This window comes from Eumetopias jubatus, unplaced genomic scaffold (genome assembly GCF_037043125.1).
Source record: "Eumetopias jubatus isolate StellerSeaLion01/CBP00866 unplaced genomic scaffold, mEumJub1_p1.0 scaffold_9, whole genome shotgun sequence".
In the NCBI taxonomy this organism is placed as follows: Eukaryota; Metazoa; Chordata; class Mammalia; order Carnivora; family Otariidae; genus Eumetopias; species Eumetopias jubatus.
Window position 1 is genome coordinate 19,581,618 of NW_028274815.1, and position 24,267 is coordinate 19,605,884.

Sequence of the window (24,267 nt, forward strand, 5' to 3'; positions counted from 1 at the left end):
TCTCAAATGAATAAATAAAAATCTTTAAAAAAATATTTTTAAAAAAAGAATAACAGTACCCAGAATTTACCTATACATATAAAATCAGGTAATTTTTAAATACTTCAAGGAGGAAAGAAACCAAAGGATTTCCCTTTTACTTTTTGTAGTCAGCACATCATAAGCACTTCTACATCAAAGACTGGAGAAAAGAGAAGCTAAGAATTCTGAGTTCAAAGTTTAAATCCTTTCTGTGTGTGTGCCTATCTTATCTACATTAAATTATTACATTTACTTTGGTAAGTGTGTAAAAGTAAGTTTTCCTGATACATACCAAGCCAAACCCAAAGCAAATTTAAACTGACAACAAGAAGACAAATGAAAAGATTTCTTTAAAAATTAATTTTTATTTTATTACATGTTAGTATATCAATTCAAGTATAATATTTAATAATTTTAGAAAGGGGAGATTTTACTTTATTTTCAAATAAAAATATACTTCTAACCAAATATCTTTATTTAAAACTTCCAGGAGTATAAGTATGTTCGCATATTCAAGACCTATCGAAATCCTTATTCTTTTAGTAATAATAGTTTCTATTATATACATATTTTTATATAACAAATATATTTTATGTGATATTTAGAATAAAAACATAGAAAATCATAAAACAAGTTTAAAAATTTGTAAGTATTTCTAGACAATAGTGGCTTTACAATTTAAGAAAATTAGCATTAATATGAGCCCTGAATCATATCAAATAATTCATGAAAAAACAGTGGATGAGTTCTCACTTCTCACCTGGTCTGTCCAGTTGATATGTTCCATTCCTCTCGCTGACCAGTACTTCGTGATTTTGATTTGTCTTTGCAAACAGAATCAGGTTGTTTCAAAGTGCGTTTGGCTGGAGGAGACAAGTGGCTATCACTTAAACTACCATCAACTTCAGCTTTCTGAAAGACAGTTAAAAATGAATTTATTATTCCTCTTAAAACATTGAATTCCTAAATTCTTGATAAAGTACAGTATTTATTCAACCAATAAATATTTACTAAATGAATCACTCTACAAGTATAGCAAATGTAATAATCTGTAAATACAGAAACAAGGGAGTTAGATTACATTTATAATCAGAAAAGTATAGTTTGTTATTTTACAGTAGTTTCAAGCCTACACATCTATACCTATTTCTTTATCTGTGCATGAATAACAACATACATGTGTACACCAAGGCTTCTAATTCTAATTCCACACGTTAAGTTTCTTTCCAGACTTTCCCCTTCATGTTTGTAAAGCTCTTCTCAAGGAGAAACATGGCTTCCATTATCTTCAATACATTTATTTGCTTTTTTAAACGAATTAATAATTCGTTTAAAATAACCAATTTCTGAACCAGAGACCTCCATCCATCACATTTCCATTATTCCCTCTCCAGCCACATGTCCTTAGACTAAGAAACGTCAGTATCCACACAGCAGCTCTCCTCTTTACCACTCAATTCATTGGATATTGGGCAAGTGGGTAAGAGAGCAGAGGGAAGATGAACTTTTACTTTAGAGATGATTTAATTCAATGCTATTACTTAATCACTTGATATTACAGAGCAGTATTTCAAAGGGATATATGATCATTTTCAATATGTTACCAAATAAAGTTTTATTTCCTTTTATACTACAAATTTAAGAAAAATATAAGAAATATCCTTTTCATAAATGCACATTTCTAAATCCTATTTTCCCAAAGCAAGACAACTACATTACACAAATAACTAGTCAAAATGTAGCTATTAGCAAACAAACTTAAGAAATACTTGTAATAGGGGCGCTGGACTGGCTCAGCTGGTAGAGCATGCAACTCTTGATCTCAGGGTCTTAAGTCCAAGCCCCATGTTGTACTTAGAGCTTACTTTTAAAAAAAAACAAACAAAAACTTGTAATACTGTATATGTCTAAATGTATCCAAGTATAATGTATAGATTTAACGGTTCACTTACTAAAAATTTTTTTACGAAAAGACCAATTTCTAATTTTGTGGTGTTAATACAATTTGCCATGAGCTAGTTTTAAAGCCATAAGACCACATTCATACTAAAAAACACAAAGGGAAAAACTACTAGATATTCAAACATCAGAGTGTCTATAATTAAGGAAAATAAACATATTAGTTTTTTTGTATGTATACATATACAATACATATGTATTGTACATATACATACATTTTTTGTATGTAGAACATACAGCATCACTTATTAGTTTAAATTACCAGGAAAAACTGGTTAGCTACTTCCAAACTATCCTCAGCAGAGGAGGAAAAACTATTTAAGATGCAATTCAATCATGTAATAGTACTTTATCAATAAATATGCTTAATGTACTTAACAAATGAATGCTTTTTTAAAAATGCACTATTTCGGGGCACCTGGGTGGCTCAGTCAGCTAAGTGACGCACTGGATTTCGGCTCAGGTAGTGATCCATTGTGGGATCAAGCTGCATCAGGTTCTACACTCAGTAGGTTGTCTGCTTCTCTTCGTCTCCTCCTCTCCCGCTGCCCCTCCACCCTCACTCAGTCTCCAGCTCTAAAATAATAAATCTTAAAATTGCACTAAATTTCACTTCCTCAGGCTCTTGCCTTCTCCGACCCCCACCCTTTAATGGAGTACATTAACGAGCCCAATATCACATGGCTAACGAATGACTGACAGAACTAGAGAAAAAAAAAAAAATTAGTTCCTGCCATTCCTAATATATAATAGTCCTCTTTCTATTATCTCAAACACTCCACCTTAGAAGTTTATAAAAATACTAAGGTTAAAGTGTGTCTTAAAGGTCATCTAATTCAACTACTCATCCAAGACTTGATTACTCTCTACATTTGTCATTCAAATGTGCTCCACCCCAGACTATCCAATCAGAAAACATTTTTTTCTAAGATCGCCAGGTGATTCTCGTGCACATAATGTCTGAAAAGCATTATTATATAACATACTCAATAAGCAGTCACTGAGGAAGCAATGGCATGTGTTCTAAACTAAGGCATGTTTGTGAATACAGAAACTGATACCTGTGAACTACTTCACCAATTTAGACAGACCAGGCCAGCATTACTCCTCCTGATCAAATCCTATCACTCAACCGTCAAGACCCATATTTTCCAGGGTGCCTTGCTGGCGAAGTTGGTAAAATGTGCAACCCTTAATCTCAGGGTCGTGAGTTCAAGCCCCATAGTGAGCATAGAGCTTACTTAAAGAAAAAAAAGAAAAAAGACCCATGTTTTCTTAAAATCTTACCTGAAGGATCTAATCTTATCTAAATTGACCTTTTTCCTCTACTAGCTGCAACTCTATTATACGTTTTTGGCACATGATTATATTCTACTACAGTTACTACATAACTCTTTGACTATCAATTTAAATGAGTCTGTAGGATTTTTTTTAAATATTTATTTAGGTAATCTCTACACCCAACATGGGACTCAAACTCACAACCTTGAGATCAAGAGCCGCATGCTCTTCCAACTGAACCAGCCAGGTGCCCCAAGTTTATATAGGCTTATTTATTGATCATTCTCTCATATTGTACTAGCTTTTTTCAGTTCCATTCAGGAGTGTCTCTCAAAGTGTTATTCACATACTACCTGAATCAGAAATCACCTGATTTCTCATTTAAAGAAACATAACCTGCTAAACTAGAATCTCTGGAGTTGGGATATTTTTAAAAAGGGCCTCCAAATGATTCTTAGTGCCCAAAAGTTTGAGGACTTCTAACATATAATACAATTTAAGTATATGAGTCACATCATCCCAACTGCTGCACTATTCTATTGTATTTTTCTTATTTTGGTAGGGTTTCAATTTGGACTTGACCCTATGACAGAGATCTCAAAGTAAGTAACACTACAGAAAGCTCCTTCCCTCCAAAGAAATCTAGGGATTTAAGTAAAGCAAATAACCAAAATGTAAATACATACAAATTAATTACTTCAGCACCATTTAATTAATGCCAAGCTTTGGGAAAGCTTTTACCTACAAACCTGTGTACTAACAGTTCTCCTTTAATAGGATGATCATAATGCTGAACTTTAACTTTTCATCTTCAAAGCATTTTACTAGTTAATTATAACCTAACCCTTTGAGGGAAGGCGTTGCCACAGTTTCAGAACAAAGATACTTAAGAGAGATTACGCAAGCTACCCACAGTCATTTAGCAATTTGTGTCAGAGTGATTACAATCCATGAGTAAGAAAGGCATCTCAGACTAGGGAATAATTTCATTTAACAAACATTTATTGAGGAGCCTACTGTGTACTTAAGACTTGGAGGAAAATGGTAAAAAAAGATTAGACCTGGGCACGTGGGTGGCTCAGTTGGTTAAGTGACTGCCTTCGGCTCAGGTCATGAGCCTGGAGTCCCGGGATCGAGTCCCACATCGGGCTCCCTGCTCGGCAGGGAGTCTGCTTCTCCCTCTGAACCTCTTCCCTCTCGTGCTATCTCTCATTCTCTCTCTCTCTCAAATAAATAAAATCTTAAAAAAAAAAAAAGATTTCACCTAACTGAACTCAATACACAATCTACTGGGTTGACAGTCACAATGACAATATATGGCATATTACAGTAAGTACCATAATAGAAGTACACAATTCTCTGAAAACAAACAAACAAAAAAAAAAACGATAAATGCCAGGAGAGATGAACAAAGATATCATATATGATGCGGACTTTATTTTGTAAAAACATAATAATGGAGCACAAAGAATGGTCAGAGGAACATGATTCAAAGATGAGATAACTTCTAAAAGAAGTGTAATAGTAATAGTTCCAAATGCCACAGAAAATAAAAGTACAATGAAAACATAAAGTCATTCCCACCTAAATGACTTTTTACTCTAAATTCTAACCTTAAAAATAGTTAATTTTTCCAAGTAGCAAAAATCATTTTCTCCTTGAGTCTTAAAGTGCCTTAAGCCATACCCATCATCTACTACAAATACTAGCCACTATTCTACCACACATTTCATAAACCCAGGCAAAAGAATGTGAGAATAACAAAGCAGAGAAGAATTTATGCTACTCTAATTTTTAGGGAAGACTTCCTGCCCAGATGAGCATTTGTCAGAAATCTAGAATCTGGGTTTTAATGTAAAGACAAAAAGGATATATCCAAGTATAACATTAAAAAATGAGAAAATCAAGGAAATAAGTGAATTAGCAAACCATGAGATTAATCTGAGGCTTGAGGATGACCTCATGTAGAACTGTGGAAGTAGAAAATAAGAAACTGATTCCAGAAAGCAGAATAACTGAGAAATTAGTGACGCCAGCATTCAAATAAGCACAATAACTGCAGGTGTAAAAGTGGTTGTTATTTTTTAGTGGGTATGGAGGGGAAGCCAGGAGATAGACTTTAAAGGAAGAAGTTTAATGGTGAATTCTAACTTCAAAAGTTAGGTTTAGAATTCTAGCCAGAAATGTAGGGAGATGGCTATCAGGCTGTGGGAAATGCAGCTCTGAGACAGAGTGAGGTGAGGACTAGAGATAGATATAACACGGGAATAGAAGGATCATAGGTAAGGGGCATCTGGGTTGGTTAAGCATCTGACTTCAGCCCAGGCCGTGATCTCAGGCTCCTGGGATCCAGCCCCACATGGGGCACCACATTCAGCAGGGAGTCTGCTTCTCCCTCTCCCTTTCCTCCCACATGCGCCTCATGCACGCACTCTCTCTCAAATAAATAAAATCTTTTTAAAATTTTTAAAAGAAGGATCATAAGTAATACACAGAATGAAAAATCAGAGAGCAGAAGTAAAAATCCTAAAAAGGCCTACATTAATCGAAGAGCAGACAGGATTTTGTATAAACTAGAGAAAAATATATAGCGCCTCACTAAAACAGGGAAGTAGAAGTTTGTTCCAAAAAGACTAAATGGGAAAAAAGCTGATAAACCTGTGGATTGGTAATGAGGATGTCACTATAACTTCTGATAGGGCAAATTCTCCAAAACGCAGGATAGAAATCACTAGGGGAAGAACTGAGTGAGCAGTGAGAAAATACAGGCGATGACTACAGAGCTATTATAGGAAGTGTCAGTGTGAAGAAAGATGAGACAACAGTCTAAAGAGGTTATAAAGTCAAAAAAGTCAGGGAAGAATTCTTTTTTTCTTTTTCTTTTTTAATGCCCCCTTTATTTTTTTCTTAAACTGTACTCTCAATGTGGGGCTCTAACTCATGACGCCAAGATCAAGAGTCAGGTGCTCTATCAACTGAGCCAGCCAGGCACCCGACTCTTGGTTTTGGCTCAGGTCGTGACCTCAGGGTCATGATACTGAGCCCTGCGTCTGGCTCTGTGCTCAGTGTGGAGTCGCTTAAGATTCTCTCTCCCTCTCCCTCTGCCCCTCTTTCTTTCTCTCTCTCTTAAATAAATCTTTAAAAAAAAAAGATAAAAATAAAAAATAAAAGATGATATGGTTTCCTGTAAATAGAAGGAAACACAGAAGAGAATAAAATAAAACTTTAGGGGCGCCTGGGTGGCTTAGTTGGTTAACTGTCTGCCTTCAGCTCAGGTCGTGATCCGGAGTACTGGGATCAAGCCCCACGTTGAGTCTACTTCTCCCTCTGCCTCTCCCCCTGCTTGTGCTCTCTTCTCTCTGTCAAATAAATAAAATCTTTTTTAAAAATAAATAAAATGAAACTTTAAAGAGTAAGATAACTGATGAGAAAAAGATCCTCAAAGAGACAAAAAATAAACAAAACAGAAACATTATCACCCAGGTTAGATCAAAAAGTATATGAGTACCATCAATCTTTTCCAGTTTCCTATATAAGACAGTCCTTTTTTCCACCTTTTTTTTAAGATTTTTATTTATTTATTTATTTATTTAATTGACAGACACACAGCGAGAGAGGGAACACAAGCAGGGGGAGTGGGAGAGGGAGAAGCAGGCTTCCCGCCGAGTGGGGAACCAGATGTGGGGCTCGATCCCAGGACCCTGGGATCATGACCTGAGCCGACGGCAGTCGCTTAACCAACTGAGCCACCCAGGTGCCCCTTTTTTCTACCTTTTTTAAAAATAATTACTCCTGCTTTCATGAGATAGCTTAGAAGAGCAGTCAATTTCTTTTTCTTTCAGCAGTTACCATGACTGCAGAAAACAAACCACACTGCTATTTATTTGCTTAGGGCCAATGCTATTCCACAAAGTCCTAAAACTTCAGGCTCACAAAAGATCCTAAATTTTCCTCAAATATCCCAAGAGCAATGGCTTACTAGTTTAAGATTTCTAAAAAGAATGAATGTATGAAAGGATATACAAAGAGACAAAAATATATACAAGTGAGCTGAGGAACTGTAAAAAAAACAAGTCTATTATAATTTAGGATACATTTTTCTTCATGGAAAATAATTTTTAATCTGAAAATAATACATTACTTAAAATAAGAAAGAGACACGGCTACAGAAAAATGCCACAGACTTAAATGTTGCACAGGACCGACCAGTCTTATATATATAGCAGCACTACCACTGTAATTAAAAACTACTGTTCACCTCATAAGATTGTTCAGAAAACCAGGTGAGGTAGTAGAAGTAACAAATATTACACCTTCGGCCTGACAGTGGATACAGTCTCAAGTAAGGGCACTTGCTTGACTTTGTAGGATTAACATAACTCTGTAATTTTATTAAATTCTCTTTAGTGAATTCATTCGTTTCACAAAATTTATTAAGCACCTATTGTTGTGTTAGATACTAAAGATACTTGATGACAAGATAGTCTCTGCTCTTCAAGAAAGTTAAAGCCTAACTCCTTAACTCAGCCAGTAAAAGGTATATAAAAACTTAATAGTTCTGAGTATTGGGGAGTGGGATGCATATTGATTTAACCTGCTTAGAGAACAATCTGGAAAAACCCATAAAATTTTAAAATACATATGCCTTTGACCCACTAATTCCACTTCACCTATTAAAAAAAATAAAGGTCAGGGCTCCTGTCGTTAAGAGTCTGCCTTCGGCTCAGGTCATGATCCCAGGGTCCAGGGATCCAGCCCCACATCAGGCTCCCTCCTCAGAGCCTTCTCCCTCTCCCACTCCCTCTGCTTGTGTTCCCTCTCTTGCTGTCTCTCTCTCTGTCAAATAAATAAATAAAATCTTTTTTAAAAATAAATAAATAAAATATTCTGTCAAAGAGCTAAGACCAAGAGTCTTGCATATTCCTTTATCTTCAGTGTCTTATCTGGTACACAGAGTTACTCAATTAACGATATTAAAGAATTTTAAAACAGAAAATTTCCTGGGGCACCTGGCTGGTTCAGTCAGGAGAGCATGCAACTCGAGCTCAGGGTCGTGAATTCAAGTCCAAAGTTGGGTGTAGAGATTACTTAGAAAGAAAAGAAAGGAAAAGAAAAAAGAAAAGAAAAGAAAGAAAATTTCCATTTTCAATTCAACTGCTGCTTCTAAATAATTGTATGCTCAGCTGGTGCAGCCACTCTGGAAAACAGTATGGAGGTTCCTCAAAAAGTTGAAAACAGAGCTACCCTACGATCCAGCAACTGTACTACTGGGTATTTACCCCAAAGATACAAATGTAGGGATCCGAAGGGGCACCGGCACCCAGTGTTTATAACAGCAATGTCCACAATAGACAAACTATGTAAAGAGCCCAGATGTCCACTGACAGATGAATGGATAAAAATGTGGTACACACACACACAATGGAATATTACACAGCCATCAAAAAAAGGAAATCTTGCCATTTACAACGTGGATAAAACTAGAGGGTATTATGCTAAGCAAAATAAGTCAATCAGAGAAAGACAACTATCATATGATCTCACTGATATGTGGAATTTAAGAAACAAGCAGAGTACCATAAGGCAAAGAGAGGAAAAAATGAAACAAGATGAAACCAGAGAGGGAGACAAACCCTAAGAGACTCTTAATCATAGGAAACAAACTGAAGGTTGCTGGAGGGGAGGAGTGTGGAGGGATGGGGTAACTGGGTGATGGACACTGGGGAGGGTATGTGTTATAAGGAGCACTGGGTATTACATAAGACTGAAGAAACACAGACCTGTACCCCTGAAACAAATAATACATTATATGTTAACTGACTGAATTTAAATAAATTTTTTAAAAAACAGAAAACAAAACAAAACAAAAACAAAAACCTTCCAGGGAAGTTTCAGAAGAGGGCCCAAGGGTTGGATGCTCCAAAACGTGCCGCTCTGGCATATTATTTTTAAAAAAGTTACTTAAAAAACCAATCAGGGCGCCTGGGTGGCTCAGTCGGTTAAGCGTCTGCCTTCAGCTCAGGTGGTGGGGGATCGAGCCCCGCATAAGGCTCCCTGCTCAGCGGGAAGCCTGCTTCTCCCTCTGCCACTCCCCCTGCTTGTATTCCCTCTCTCACTGTGTCTCTCTCTGTCAAAAAGATAAAATCTTAAAAAAATAAAAATAAAGTAAAATAAAATAATTGTATGCTCTTCAGCAACTATCACCTCCCCTCAATTCTTCCATCTAATAAATCTGGAAACCAAATTAGAATAGTAAAAACTAAAATATGAAAATTAAATTAAAATTCTAAATTTTAAAGTACACTTAAATTTTTAACAAAGAATCCACCCACCAGCTCATGAATTTATGCTGCCATCTCATTTGTGCACATCTGTTAATGAAGCCTGTTTCTATACAAACTTTTAAAATTTTTATAATGTGTCATTGATTAAAAAAGAAGTATAGCTCTGCAATGGGTTTGTTTTTTTAAAAAATAGCTTCCTTTAACTTGCACAATCATGTACACAACCACAACACACATCCTGAGTGTGAACACTGGAGTATACTCTAGTTAAAGGGTCTTAACAAGCTGTAAAGGAAATGAACTTTTATCAAGCAACTGCAATGCTTTATCCCAAGAAATGGGCCACTTAACACATGGACACCAAAATAGTCAAAGGAGTCAGCCACAAGAAGGACCAAGTAGCTCAAGTAACTGAAAGTTTGTTTACTCAAGTACTGTCAGTAAATTTCTCCAGTAGGCCATCAAAAGTGCTTAAAAACAGTTTGCTTAATTATCAATTTAGGGACAAAATTTTTCTAGGTACCAACATCTGAATGAGTCCCAGAAGTAATATTTGAAGAAATGATCATTTTAAATTATCACTAAGAAATAATAAACTGAGGCAACTGGCTGGCTCAGTCAGAAGAGCATGAACTCATGATCTCAGGGTCATGAGTTCAAGCTTTAGATGTAGAGATTACTTAAAAATAAAAAAATAAAATAAAAAAGAAATGATAAATTGACCACAATCTTAAAAAGATGAAAAACCACAGACTAAAAGACCTAAGATTGCCAAAAAAGGGTAAAGGAAAAACCCATGCCTAAAATTAGCAAAATGTATGCACAAAGACAAAAAAAAATCTATAAGCTTCAAATGAGAAAAGAACACCTACAAAAGAATCAGACCAACATCAAACTTCAAGAATAACACTAGACACAAGATGACAATAAAGTAATATTCTTTAAGTATTAAACCTAGAATTTTGTATTCAGCCAACTTTTTACTTAAATGAAAGAACATAATGAAAATATTTTCAGCCATGTAATGCCACAGAAAGTTTGTCAGAAAAAGTCCCAAACTGAAAATATTCTTGGAGGAAGTATTCACAAAGAGAAATAAAAAATGCTATTATGAAATATAAAAAAAAAATCAAATTGATACCTTAGAAAAATTTATTCCTACTGGAAAAAACTAAAAATTAAAGAAAAAGACAAAGTACTTATATCCATAAAAAAGTCAGAACTAAAATTCTAGACAATACAGCACAGATAGGAAGGTGGAACATTATAAAAGTATGTTAAACAGTATGTAGTTAGAAAGAATAGGGGCGCCTGGGTGGCTCAGTAGGTTAAGGGTCCATCTCTTGATTTCAGCTCAGGTCATGATCTCAGGGTCATAAGATCAAGCCTGGCAACAAGCCCCTACACCCACCCCTCCAACCCACCCCCACCCCCCACCCACCCCTCTAGCCTACCCCCCAACCCCCCGGCCCCCTGGAGACTCACGCTGGGCTCACTGGGTGCTAGGTGTGGAGCCTGCTTTAAAGTTTTATGACACTGAGATCAAGCCCCCAGGCGAGCTCTGCGCTGGGAGAGGGGCTGGCTTAAGATGCTCTCTCCCTCCCCCGCCCATTCTCTCTCTCCCCCACTCTAAAATAAATAAATAAATAAATAAATAAATAAATAAATAAATAAATAAATAAAAGATACAATGAAATAAAATCAGAAGGTTCATAAATATGACCAGTAGATACTATAACACTGCATCCACAATTGCAAAATCCACATTCTTTTCAAGTGTACACAGAACATTTACCAAAACTAACCATAAATAAGGTGACAAAAATAAATCAGAACAAATTTCAAAAGACTAAAATCATATGGAGTATGTCCCCCGAACATAGTGGTATTAAACTAGAAGTGAATAACAAAAAGACAATTAGAAAATAAATGTCCACTGTTTGAAAAAGTAAACAATATACTTCTTGACAATCATTGAATTAAGAAAAAAGCAGGAAAGAAATTAGAAAATTCTAAAATAAAAAGTTTCTTTAAAAAGATATATAGAAGGGCGCCTGGGTGGCTCAGTCAGTTAAGCGGCTGCCTTCAGCTCAGGTCATGATCCCGGAGTCCTCGGATCGAGTCCCACATCGGGCTCCTTGCTCAGCAGGGAGCCTGCTTCTCCCCTGCCTGCCATTCCCCCTGCTTGTGCATGCTCTCTCTCTCTCTCTCTCTGTCACTTTCTCTGTGGCAAATAAATAAAATCTTTTAAAAAAATAAAAATAGAGAGAGAGAGGGGCTCCTGGGTGGCTGAGTCGGCTGGTCATCTACCTTCGGCTCTGGTCACGATCTTGGGAAAGGGGGAATCGAGCCCGCATCCCGGCTCCCTGCTCAGCGGGGAGCCTGCTGCTTCCTCTCCCTCTGCCCCTCCCTCTGTTTGTGTTCTCTCTCACTCACTTTCTCTCTCAAATAAATAAATCTTAAAAAGAAAATTAAAAAATAAAATAAAAATAAAAATACATAGAGGGATGCCTGGGTGGCTCAGGCGGTTAAGCATCTATCTGCCTACAGCTCAGGTCATGGTCCCAGGGTCCTGGGATGGAGTCCTGCATTGGGCTCCTTGCTTAGCGGGGGCCTGCTTCTCCCTCTGTCTGCTGCTCACGCACACGCTCTATCTCTCTCCCTCTCTGACAAATAAAATCTTTTAAAAAACAAATAAAGCTTTAAAAATAAATAAATATATGGGGGGGGGGGAGTTCCTGGCTGGCTCAGTCAGTAGAGCATGCAACTCTTGATTCTGGAGTGATTAGTTCAAGCCCCAGGTTGGGTACAGAACTTACTTTAAAAAAATTAAATTAAATTAAATTAAAATAAAATACACAGACATATATATACAACAGGAAGATTTGAACAACAAAAAAATTAGGTAAAATCCTAATATGAGACAAGAGTGGGTGCCTGGGTGGCTCAGGGGTTAAGCATCTGCCTTCAGCTCAGGTCATGATCCCAGGGTCCTGGGATCCAGTCCTGCATCAGACTCCCAGCTCAGCAGGGAGTCTGCTTCTCCCTCTGCCCCTCACTCCCACGGGTGCACTTTCTCTTTCTCTTGCAAAAATAAATAAAATCTTTAAAAAAAGAGAGAGACAAAAGATTTAAGTATCGAGTAATCAATAAATCCACACTATAGTATTTCCATCTCCTAATGTTTTCTACCATATACATATTTTTTACACCAAATAAAAAAAATATACATTTTTCTCAAGCATACAAAACATTCACCAAAACTGACAGTATATTAGGTCACAAGGGAAGCATCAAATTCCACAAGAGAAATACACAAACTAGGTTATGTGAGTGATGTTCCTTACTCTTGGATTTATTACGAAGGTGTCAATTCTCTGAAAATTAATCTAGGAATCCAAATACTCTGCCATTCTCGCTGCAACAGCATATATATCAAATACTTGCCCAATCAAAATTCTAGCTGGATCTTTTGAGGAATTTCATAATCTTAACTGGAAACGTATATGTAAAGAATGAAGATCCTTGAAAATCTAAGTCAACTTTGAAAAAAAGAAAAAGGAGGAACTTGTTTTCTTAGGATAGTAATATATTTATAAACCACAGTCATGAAAACCGTATGGTACTACCACAAGAATAAACAGGCCAACAAAAGAGAATAGAGAGATCAGAGCAGAACATATACAGACACTTGGCATATTATCAAGTGGCAGTACAAAGGACAGGTTGTCTAGAATAAAATAAAGATCTAAATAGGAAAAATTACTATGTGTGAAAAGGGTCATAATGTAAACATTATCCCTTACTATGGGACAAGAAGATTAAAAGCCACTGAAAACAAGAAAAATTAACAACTTCAGTAGAAAACAGAAAAATGGGCAAAAAATATTAACAGCATATAGAGATAAATCAAAAAAATTACTACGGACATAAAGAGTTGTTCAGGGGCGCCTGGGTGGCTCAGCCGTTTAGCGTCTGCCTTTGGCTCAGGTCATGGTCCCAGGGTCCTGGGATCGAGCCCCACATCGGGCTCCTTGCTCAGCGGGGAAACCTGCCTTCTCCCTCTCCCACTCCCCCTGCTTGTGTTCCCTCTCTCACTGTCTCTCTCTCTCTCTCTGTCAAAAAATAAATTAAAAAATCTTTAAAAAGTTGTTCATAAAAGTAGTAACCAAAGAAAAGCAATTAAAAAGCCAGGTACTAACTAATGATGTACTATACATTGGCTAATTGAACATAATAAAAAATAATAAATAAAAATTCCGTAAGAATCCAAAAAAAGAAAAAAAAAAAGCTAGCTATTCCCAAATACTGGCAGGTGTCTGGGGATATAGGAACCCCTATAAACTACTCCTAGAAGCAGAGACCGGAGAAGCAAATGTGAAGTAATATTTAAGTACATGTATACTCTGTTCCACTCCTGGGTATCTCAAAGAAATTCCTATACCAAGTCCTCAAGGGACATTGTATGAGGATGTTAACTGCAGCATATAACATAAAAAGACTGCAATGCACAATTCCAGGGGGTGCCATTCACACAGACTGCAGTGTGAACGGTGCCTCCTTGACTTTCTGCAACATGGCAGTCCTATAACAGTGAACCAAAGAGACAAAAATGCTTGCCCACAATGCACTTACATTTTAATGTAGTAGTACTTCAAAAGTATTTATTGATTGAATGAAAGAACAAAGGAATAAGCAAGCCTCACCACCAAAGTTAGGTTGAATTTTCTCCAAGGTCCTGTCTAGCAAGATCAGAGAATATATCATTTTTTTTTTAAGATTTTATTTTATTTGTCTGAGAGAGAAAGCACACACATACAAGCAAGGGGAGCAGCAGGCAGAGGGAGAAGCAGACTCCCTGCTGAGCAAGGAGCCCGATGCGGGACTCGATTCCAGGATCCTGGGATCATGACCTGAGCTGAAGGCAGCCGCTTAACCAACTGAGCCACCCAGGGGTCCCCTGAGAACATATTATTTTATGGGGATGTGAAGCACCACTGGTCCAGAGATTCTGATTTGGGTCCTAGAATACAGACACAAACGAATAATGCTAAACATGTTAAATTCACTAGTATGTATCTTCATTTATAAGTATGCTATATAATCTCTTTTCAAGAGGTTTAAAACGACATTTTTTCAAATGGGAAACACTTATCTACCCCTCAAATAAACAGATTCTGAGAGCATCAAAGAAAACGTACACATTGATAAATATCGCCAAGCAGACAGGAAAGATGGCAGCACAATATACCTCTACTGTAGACCACAATGCCCCAGACTTACTCTCTTTATAGGGATTTTTTTTCCCCCAAGTCATCTTTACAATACTGTAAAATGATCTCTCCACAACATGTCTGTTCCTTTTCCTACACCCACCCCATGAAAAAAGGCAGCAAACAATTACTGAAAAATCACTATCCAATATTTCATATCCCTTTAGGCTACTATTCTCTTTTTTAGTCCTAATACGATCTAAGACACAACTCCAGACAGTCTAGTAAAAATCTGTCTATACACAGTTTGCAGAGAATTTCTTGACTGTACAACAGCTGCCTTCTTTGCTTTTCCAGATATTTGTAGAAACTACTGATTGAACAGCATCAAAGAGTAGTGATAAATACAGATGAGACAGTAAGATACGCAAGTGGAGAAGACAGAACTAGATTTAAATATTAAATCCACTTGGGGTGCCTGGGTGGCTCAGATGGTTAAGCCTCTGCCTTCGGCTCGGGTCATGATCCCAGGGTCCTGGGATCGAGCCCCGCATCAGGTTCCCTGCTCTGCAGGAAGCCTGCTTCTCCCTCTCCCACTCCCCTGGCTTGTGTTCCCTCTCTCACTGTGTCTCTCTCTGTCAAATAAATAAAATCTTAAAAAAAAATTAAATCTACTTATTACCTACTTAATATTACGTATTACCTACTATTTATTACTGATTTGGTCTTCTACAGGCCATTTAACCTCTTTCACAATTCATTTCCTCAACTGTAAAATGGAGGTACCATCACCTGCCTTACAGGGTTGCTGGGATTAAATGAGACAGCATTAAACACCTGGCATGAAATGTTATATAAACCTTGTTTACTCCTCTCCTTACTATGTTACCACCAATGGACAGAAGAGCAAAATGCAACAAGTAAATACAGCTGAAGTAAAGATTGCCAACATGAAAATAATTTAAAATGAGGCATACTTGGGACACCTGGGTGGCTCAGTCAGTTAAGCGCCTGCCTTCGGCTCATGATCCCAGGGTCCTGGGATTGTGTCCCCCATGGTTTCCTTGCTCAGCAGGGAGCCTGCTTCTCCCTTTGCCTGCCACTCCCCATTTGTGTGCTCTCTCTCTCTCTCTCTCTCTCTGACAAATAAAATCTTAAAAAAAAAATAGCAGACATAGTTTAAAAAAAAATGAAGCATACTTTCCATTCATTCAAAAATTATTTACTGAGCACTATGTTTGGCAGGCAATATTGTAGGCACTCAAGATACAGCTGTAAATATGACAATCTGTCTTTAAAGAACATCAAATATTTCCACTCAAAACACTGAATAAAGGATTAGAACTCATCCCATCGATTATCTATGTCATTCATTTTTTTTAAAGATTTTTATTTATTTATTTGACAGAGAGAGACACAGCGAGAGAGGGAACACAAGCCGGGGGAGTGGGAGAGGGAGAAGCAGGCTTCCTGCAGAGCAGGGAGCCCGATGCAGAGCTTGATCCCAGGATGCTGGGATCATGACCTGAGCCGAAGGCAGACGCTTAACGACTGAGCCACCCAGGCGCCCCTATGTCATTCATTTAGTCCCTACTTGAATTGACTTGTCTTATTTGTAATTTCTTATATATATACAATGTGTATACTTATACCCCTAAAAGTAGGGACTGTGATTTTTTTTTAATCTTCTATTCTCAAACACCAATCATCCTTATTTTCACAAAATAATTAGCTCCTTAACACGCTATTTATTAACAGAAATTTATTAAGCATCTTCTATGTGTCAGATGCTGCACTGGCCCTAGGCATACAGCAACTGAGAGAAAATAAGATACAGCACATACCCTCGTGAAGCTTACAGGCTATTCTAATAGAAAAGTCTAGGAGAGGGCGCCTGGGTGGCTCAGTTGGTTAAGCGACTGCCTTCGGCTCAGGTCATGGTCCTGGAGTCCCGGGATCGAGTCCCACATTGGGCTCCCTGCTCAGCAGGGAGTCTGCTTCTCCCTCTGACCCTCTTCCCTCTCGTGCTCTCTTATCTCTCATTCTCTCTCTCTCAAATAAATAATTAAAATCTTTAAAAAAAAAAAAAAAGAAAAGAAAAAGAAAAAGAAAAGTCTAGGAGAGAATTTCTTTTTAAGTAAGCTCTACCCCCAACACGGGGCTTGAACTCATGACCCCGAAATCAAGAGTCTCATGCTCTCCCAACTACGCAAGCCAGGTACCCCCAAGGGAAAAAAACTTAACCAAAGGTTAAGTTCTACCCCCAGATAAAACTAGAATAACAATCTAAAAATGAGGGAGGGGCGCCTGGGTGGCTCAGTTGTTAAGCGTCTGCCTTCGGCTCAAGTCATGATCCCAGCATCCTGGGATCGAGCCCCGCATCGGGCTCCCTGCTCCGCGGGAAGCCTGCTTCTCCCTCTCCCACTCCCCCTGCTTGTGTTCCCTCTCTCGCTGCATCTCTCTCTGTCAAATAAATAAAATCTTTAAAAAAAAATTTTTTTTAAATAAAAATGGGGGAAAAAATCATACAAAATACTTAGAGTTCAAAAGCATCTGAAGTTTAGAATCTTAAAGCACATACTCAAAGTATCTAACAAATACAAATTTACAGCCTAGTAACTGTAATTTAGAATTTAGATGTCTTTTCCTGCTTCTCCCTCTGCCTGCCACTCTCCCACTTGCGCGCGCTCGCTCTCTGACAAATAAATAAATAAAATCTTAAAAAAAAAGATTTTATTTGTTTGAGAGGAGAGAGAATGAGCAGGGAGAGAGAGAAGCGGGCTCCCTGCTCAGGGAGCCCAATGTGGGGTTCAATCCCAGGACCCCGGGATCATGACCTGAGCCGAAAGCAGACGCTTAACTAACTGGGCCACCCACCCAGGTACCCCTTTAAATGTCTTTTCTATCATTTGATACACATACAACGTACCTCTCTAAAACTGTCTAGCTTATATTTAAATACAACATTTTTTTTAAAGATTTTATTTATTTATTTTGACAGAGAGAGAGAGACAGCGAGACAGGGAACACAAGCGGGGGAGTGGGAGAGAGAGAGAAGCAGGCTTCCCGCTGAGTGGGGAGCCCAATGAGGGGCTCGATCCCAGGACCCTGGGATCATGACCCGAGCCGAAGGCAGACACTTAACAACTGAGCCACCCAAGCGCCCCAATACTTACAACATTTTATGTATGGTTTTCCCCCCTTACTTTGCACTTTCCTTTTTAAGGTATTATTTATTTATATGATAGAGAGATAGAAAGAGTACAAGTAGGCAGAGCGGCAGAGGGAGAGAGAGAAAACCAGGCTCCCCACTGAGCAGGGAGCCCGACGCAGGTCTCCATCCCAGGACCCTGGGATCATGACCTGAGCCGAAGGCAGACGCTTAACTGACTGAGCCACCCAGGCGCCCCTAACTTTGTACTTTCATAGAAGTTTTTATCCAAAAATCTCAAATGCCTTTTACTCAATAACTCATTTTTCATAAAATCCTCCCACACCAGAGAGGCATAATATAAAATATTCCCAATAAAAGACCAAAACCCAAATATCAAATCAACTCAGTAGAGCACACAAATGAAATTTCATTGTGTATGTCTGAAAAGAAATGCCAAATATACAATTCAAAATAGTACAGCACTTTTCTGAAGTGGATCCTTGAAGGAAAAGGATCACTATCCCTTCAGGTGAAGCCACTGGTTTGGTCCTTAGTTCTCCTAACAAGTAGTTATCCTATCACCTGTCCAGCTGGTTTCCAGAGGCTATAGGTTTATCTACACTTAGGTATTTAGGACCTAACAAAGAATGAATGGTTACAAAGACTACTTGCCAGAAAAATGATTTAAGGAATTAATTAACATGCATTTCACTTCTACAGGTGTTGTAAGTTTCATCTATGGCCTTAAAAACTGCAAGTCTGAATATCTAGACTACAGAAATGGCCAGTAATTAAATTTTTTAAAGTTGCATTTTCAGTTGGCTACCACAGATAATCCTATGAACTCCACAGCTGCTTTGGTTCAAAACTGTGACAGGGGAAATTATTTAACACATTACTCAAGACCTTGATACATATAAGGAAAAACTTGCTCTACTCTGAAGCATTTGTGTTTTTCCCTACTCATCTGAGAGTTATATACATTATTACATTTTGCTCTCAGACTTCTTTTCCATGTTTAACCATCAACTTCTGCCACTCTGCTTGTATTATGTCGGTAAATGCATGGGTGTTGGAAAAGAATAAGTACAAGGTGATAAAAGAGCATATTAAGGGGCACCTGGGTGGCTCAGTCAGTTAAGGGTCTGCCTTCGGCTCAGGTCATGATCTCAGGGTCCTGGGATTGAGTCCCACACCTGGCTCCTTGCTCAGCAGGGAGTCTGCTTCTCCCTCTCCCTCCCCCTGCTCCTTCTCTCTCTCACTCGCTCTCTCTCAAATAAAATCTTTTAAAAAAATTGAGCATATTAAAGAAGGACCCAGAGATTTTTTTTAATGAAATTAAGATAAAGCAAGTTTACCTATAAAGTTATTCAAAATACTTATTTTGACCCTTTCGACTTAGATGTGGACTCAAAATGTACTATGTAACCTTCCCCAAAAGCACAAAAAGCTAATGATGAAGCCAAAATCAAACAGGTCTAACAGAAAAAAAGAGCTGAAATATTTTTCAAAAACTGCTTTCCAATTCTGTGAATATAATATTAGTTTGCTGAGAGTGACTCTTTGGTGGAGCAAATAAATGCTAGTTACTGATCATATTAACTGACCTAAAAGAGGTCAAACTTTATACCTACTAAACAAACAAAAAAAGCCAGTTATCAGAGTAATTACAACTACCTAAGTCAGGCTGACATTTAAAAAGTGTGGGCACGGGGCGCCTGGGTGGCTCAGTCAGTTAAGCATCTGCCTTCGGCTCAGGTCATAATCCCAGGATTCTGGGATCCAGTCCCGCATCAGGCTCCCTGCTCACCAGGAAGCCTGCTTCTCCTTCTCCCTCTGCCCGTCCCCCTGCTTGTGGTCTCTCCCTCTCAAATAAAATCTTTAAAAAATAATAAAATAAAAAGTGTGGGTACAAGAAAATCATTGCAATAACCTACAGAATGTATCATATGTTTATTTCCCAATTCTACACATACTTGGGGAAAAGGCAAAATTTCAGGCACAGCTCATGGTCCTATGGCTTTTTAAAGCAAATGAAGTAACTCTAAACACAGCACATGAAATCTAAAAAGCATCCCGGGAGGTTGAGGGGAGTAGGGGAAAAAAATCAGCATCAAGTGTAAAGTGAAGAACATAACAAAAGAAAAAAAGGAGGACCTCCTCGATGTATCTTATAAAGAAGAATACATTTCGTTCTACAAAATAAGGGTCTCCTAAAGCAACAGCATGAACAACCCCATTTTCCAACAAGTAAGTCATTACAGACACTAGCAAATGCCTAAAACTCCAAAGACACAGAAGGTGCCTATTTAAATACATGGGAAAGAATACTAAATTCTTGTAATTGATTAAACGAACTTGAGAGGAAGACCTTACCAGACTCAAATCAACCCACTTTAGAAATATATACAAAGAAATATACAGAAGTTGCTTCATAAATATATACAGTCCATAAACAAATTCAGGATTATAACTTATCCTCTGTTAAAAGGACCAGTCATAGGATTAGTAAATTTCTTAAATTTCTCAGAGAAAGCCATTAGATCATTCTATCATCTACTACAGCCAGAAGGTAAGTCTTAAAACTGAAAAACAAATTTTTAAAGTAAATCTTCATTAGTCTGTTATTTATGGCCTTTTAAAACATTTTAAAGGGATCCTTGAAACAAAGTTTCATTAGCATCCTTCTAGAAAAAGCTCTAATATCTTTCATTCCTCCAACAATTTAAAAGCTACCAAACGTTCATTTCTACATTAGATTATTGATTCCTTGCCTTTTAACATCTCCATAACAGCTTCTTGACAAATTACTTCACCTTATTCCTCAGGGGGTAAGGACAGCATGATATCCATGAATTCAAAAATGGGACCACAAACTGATCAGTGACAGATGAGCTAATTGCTTCAGATGAATTAGACACTGCTCTAATAGACTAGGCATTCATACCATTATACTACAATTAAATGCTTACACTCTAAACATTTTATTTATACTTAGGTGTAGAAGACAGACCTTTCTTAAATTTACTTCTATTTTAAAATATATGTTAGCTTCAGAAAGTCAATAAGCCTGTACACACTGGGAATAATTTCTACAAAAAGCCAAGTTTTCAGAATAATTATTCTAAATAGTTTGCACAAGTTTCAGATTTAGCTTTCTTATTTCATCCTAAGATCTGTTAGCCCCAAAATAGTCTACTAACAAGACAATTTTTTAAAAAATATTTTCCAGACTTTTAGCAAAATAAAAGCCAAATATATTTTCAAAGATACGATAAATATATTTCAGAATAGTACAGTAAAATATATGAGGTATTTGCATCAGTTCATTCTGATTAGTGTCTAAACAATAGGAGATACAGAGAAAAAGCACACACAAACCGTAATCTTGTGGACCCCATAGAAAATAAAATACTGCTTCCCTCTCACAATAACAAAATGGTGTGAAATCAAAGGAGCATTTTAAATGAATAACAATTTTCAGCCAAATTACTCTTAGTAAATTAGCCCTTGCTAGACAGAAGCAATACTCTTTTCTGAATTCATAACCGATCTCGTAACACAAACTTATCAATTCCCTTAAAGTGACAAAACAAGTGCTAGCTTAAGAGTTTTATAATAAAATTTCAAGTTCTTTCAACCACTTTCTAAAAAAACTAAATCACCAGCCTTCTTCAAATGTCACGTTTGCAACAGTGTGACGATGGTGTTAATTCACCTTTTATAAACTATTCCCGTAACAAAACTGCAGAAATCCAAGAAACCACACAATTTGAAGCAAGTGTGTACAATCCAAAACATTCGACATGCCCCTTTTGTGACTTGAAAGCTCTACTAGAACGCTCTACTAGGTCCCTACTAGAACCTTGGTTAGCTAGCTGGCTGATTCCCCAGCTACAAAATCATGCTTGATCTCTCCTGCCTGGAGAAGCGATAGCGTTGATTTTGTTTTTAAAGTTGGTGTCAGAGCAGCTACAAACTTTTTTCAGCATCCCTGCCTGGCTGCCAACTGGAGCTCTCCGTTCACTTCCTCACCAACTTGAACCACCCCCAAACAGTTTGAGAGTAAGCTGGAGTTAAGACACCGGCAGGAGCTGACACACTTAACAAGAAGGGTTTGACACCGCAGAAAACTTTCATTTCTCTTCTCCAGCCCTTCCACCCGGGGACTCCGGCCCTCCGCTCTTGCTCCCCTAGAATTCCCCTCTAAGGCAGGGCAAGGACGCAGAAAGCATGTCCCCGAAAAGACCCCCCCAGAGCCCTCTCCCCCAGACTCCAGTCCTGTCCTTTACACAAAAGAGCCGGACCAGCAAAGCTGTCGCAGCCCTGCCTAGCCGGGTGCCATCCTTCACCGCACCGGCGGACTCCGTCTCCAGCCTGCCGAGCGGTCTCCACTGGAGGCTTCCTGCCCTAACCCGGCCAGACAAAGCCCCGGCGGCCGGGCCGGCACTCGCAAGCCTCCGGACTCGGGCCGCCGCGCTCTTACCCGGGCCTCTTCCAGAGCGACGCCGGCGCCACCGCTTCCCCCGGCCTTGGCGCCGGGGCAGCTGGCAGCGCGGGTCTTGGAGGAGCGGGTCCGAGAGGAGATGAAATGGCTGCTGCCTCCGGTCGCCCCAGGCTCCGCTCCGGCCCCAGGCCCAGGCCCGGGCCCAGGCGACTTGGACCCGAGAAGGCGCAGAGAGCTCTTCCGGGTGTTCACCATGGTCCAGCCAGGAGGACGGGGTCCACACCGCGCCCGCCGCGCCCGGGAGAGCCAAGGAAGGCCGGTCCGCCGGCCGGGCAGTCAGGGCCAGTGGAGCCGGGCCGGGAGAGACGAGCCGACCCGGACTCTGCGGAGCGTAGACGAGGACAGGCGAGAGCAGGGCAGAAGAAGAGAAGTAGGCGTGAGAAGGCAGAAAGCGGGAAGCGGGAGCGATGCTCCAGGCCGACAGCTCAGACCCTCCACCGGCTTCGCCCTCCTCAGCGGGAGCCGAGCGGAGCCGCCATTTCTGCCCCTTTCTCTCTCGTTCTCGCTCTCAAGCTCCGTGCGTCAGGGATTCAGCGCCGCAGGGCCGACGAGACCGCTTCCGACCGTGGACGCTGCGGGGCGCTGCAGGGCCGACCAGCCCTTTTCCTGCCGGCTTCCCCCTCCTCTCCCTCCGCCCCTCCAGGAGACCCCGCCCAGCGGCGCTGCGTCAGCGCTGGGCGGCCGGGGAAGGGACGCTCTGGGCTGTGTGAGCTCTATGGTTTTCAGGTCTGGCCAGGAGTCTAGAAGGGGGATGGGAATAACCAAAAGGGGCTTGGGGACAGGCTAGAGCGCCGGAGTTGGCTCTGTAATTCTCATGCCCTACCGGGCCCGAGCACCCTAGCATCTCCACGATCGCCCCAGATGGCCTGGATGGAGAAAGGAACGACCGGCAAAAGCGGGAAATAGACGGGGACCCGGGAAGACGAGGGCGCGGTGACCTGAGCTGGAATCCCAGAGGTACCTGAGGCAGGACACCGAACTTGAGTCGCACTTTTCTTGGCTGTAAAAATAAGACTAACTGTGGTAAAATAGATCTGTGCGGCTCCTGGCACATGGTGAGTTTAAGAAAGAACAAACGCTAGACCCAGCGTCTGTATACAAGAAAGGGTCGTTTTATATAACCTTAGCCTAGATCTAAGGCAGAGTCGCAAAGAATGAATTCTTTCTCCTAAGAGTCTCCTTTTTTTTTTTTAAGATTTTATTTATTTATTTGACAGAGACAGCGAGAGAGGGAACACAAGCAGGGGGAGAGGGAGAAGCAGGCTTCCCGCCGAGCAGGGAGCCCGATGGGGGGCTCGATCCCAGGACCCTGGGATCATGACCTGAACCGAAGGCAGAACGACTAAAGACTGAGCCACCCAGGCGCCCCCTAAGAGTCTCCTTTATCACTGCCGCCCCCACCCGCACAAGAATTAAGAATATAAAAAGCTGAACACAAAATATAAAATTTGTGATTTAACTTTCAAAGATTAAGACAATGTGAAAAACCCTCCAGTAAAGTAGAAATTATGTTAATTTCACCAAAATTCTCCGTACATTAGCGGTAGTCTAGTATTCATTGGGCATAAGTTCTTCCTGTCTGCTGCAGTAAGAAAAATTGAAGGCTCAAGGAAAGTCCTGTAAAATTACCCAAGCTGCATCAAAATTAGGGCTTTCTGGCCATCCAAGTGCCCGGTCGTTCAACAAAACTTCCTCCAGCACTGAATGGAGGTAACTTTTCTGTTTGGAAGTAAGTATGGATCCCAGGAAAGGAGGCAAAGTCCACTTACATTAAATTGCAACATACCACCCGCCACTTAAAACCAGCCTTTTATGGGTGTGGAGCCCTCATAATGAAACCGTACCTGG

The 24,267-nt window shown here is 39.5% G+C and overlaps 1 protein-coding gene across 2 annotated transcripts in view; it reads right to left on the reverse strand.

The window, feature by feature from the left end:
* Window positions 1–22,945, reverse strand: part of ATAD2B (ATPase family AAA domain containing 2B) — a 161,657-nt gene extending 138,712 nt beyond the window's left edge. Inside the window, exons 1-2 of one of the 2 annotated variants that reach the window (XM_028099431.2) lie at window positions 22,399–22,945; window positions 782–933 (exon numbers count right to left, since the gene is read on the reverse strand). In XM_028099431.2, coding sequence (XP_027955232.2) covers window positions 782–933; window positions 22,399–22,614 — 368 coding nt within the window. In that variant the 5' untranslated portion in view covers window positions 22,615–22,945. The remainder of the gene's footprint in view (window positions 1–781; window positions 934–22,398) is intronic. The other variant, XM_028099430.2, reaches the window with a different exon arrangement.
* Window positions 22,946–24,267: the final 1,322 nt, after the last annotated feature.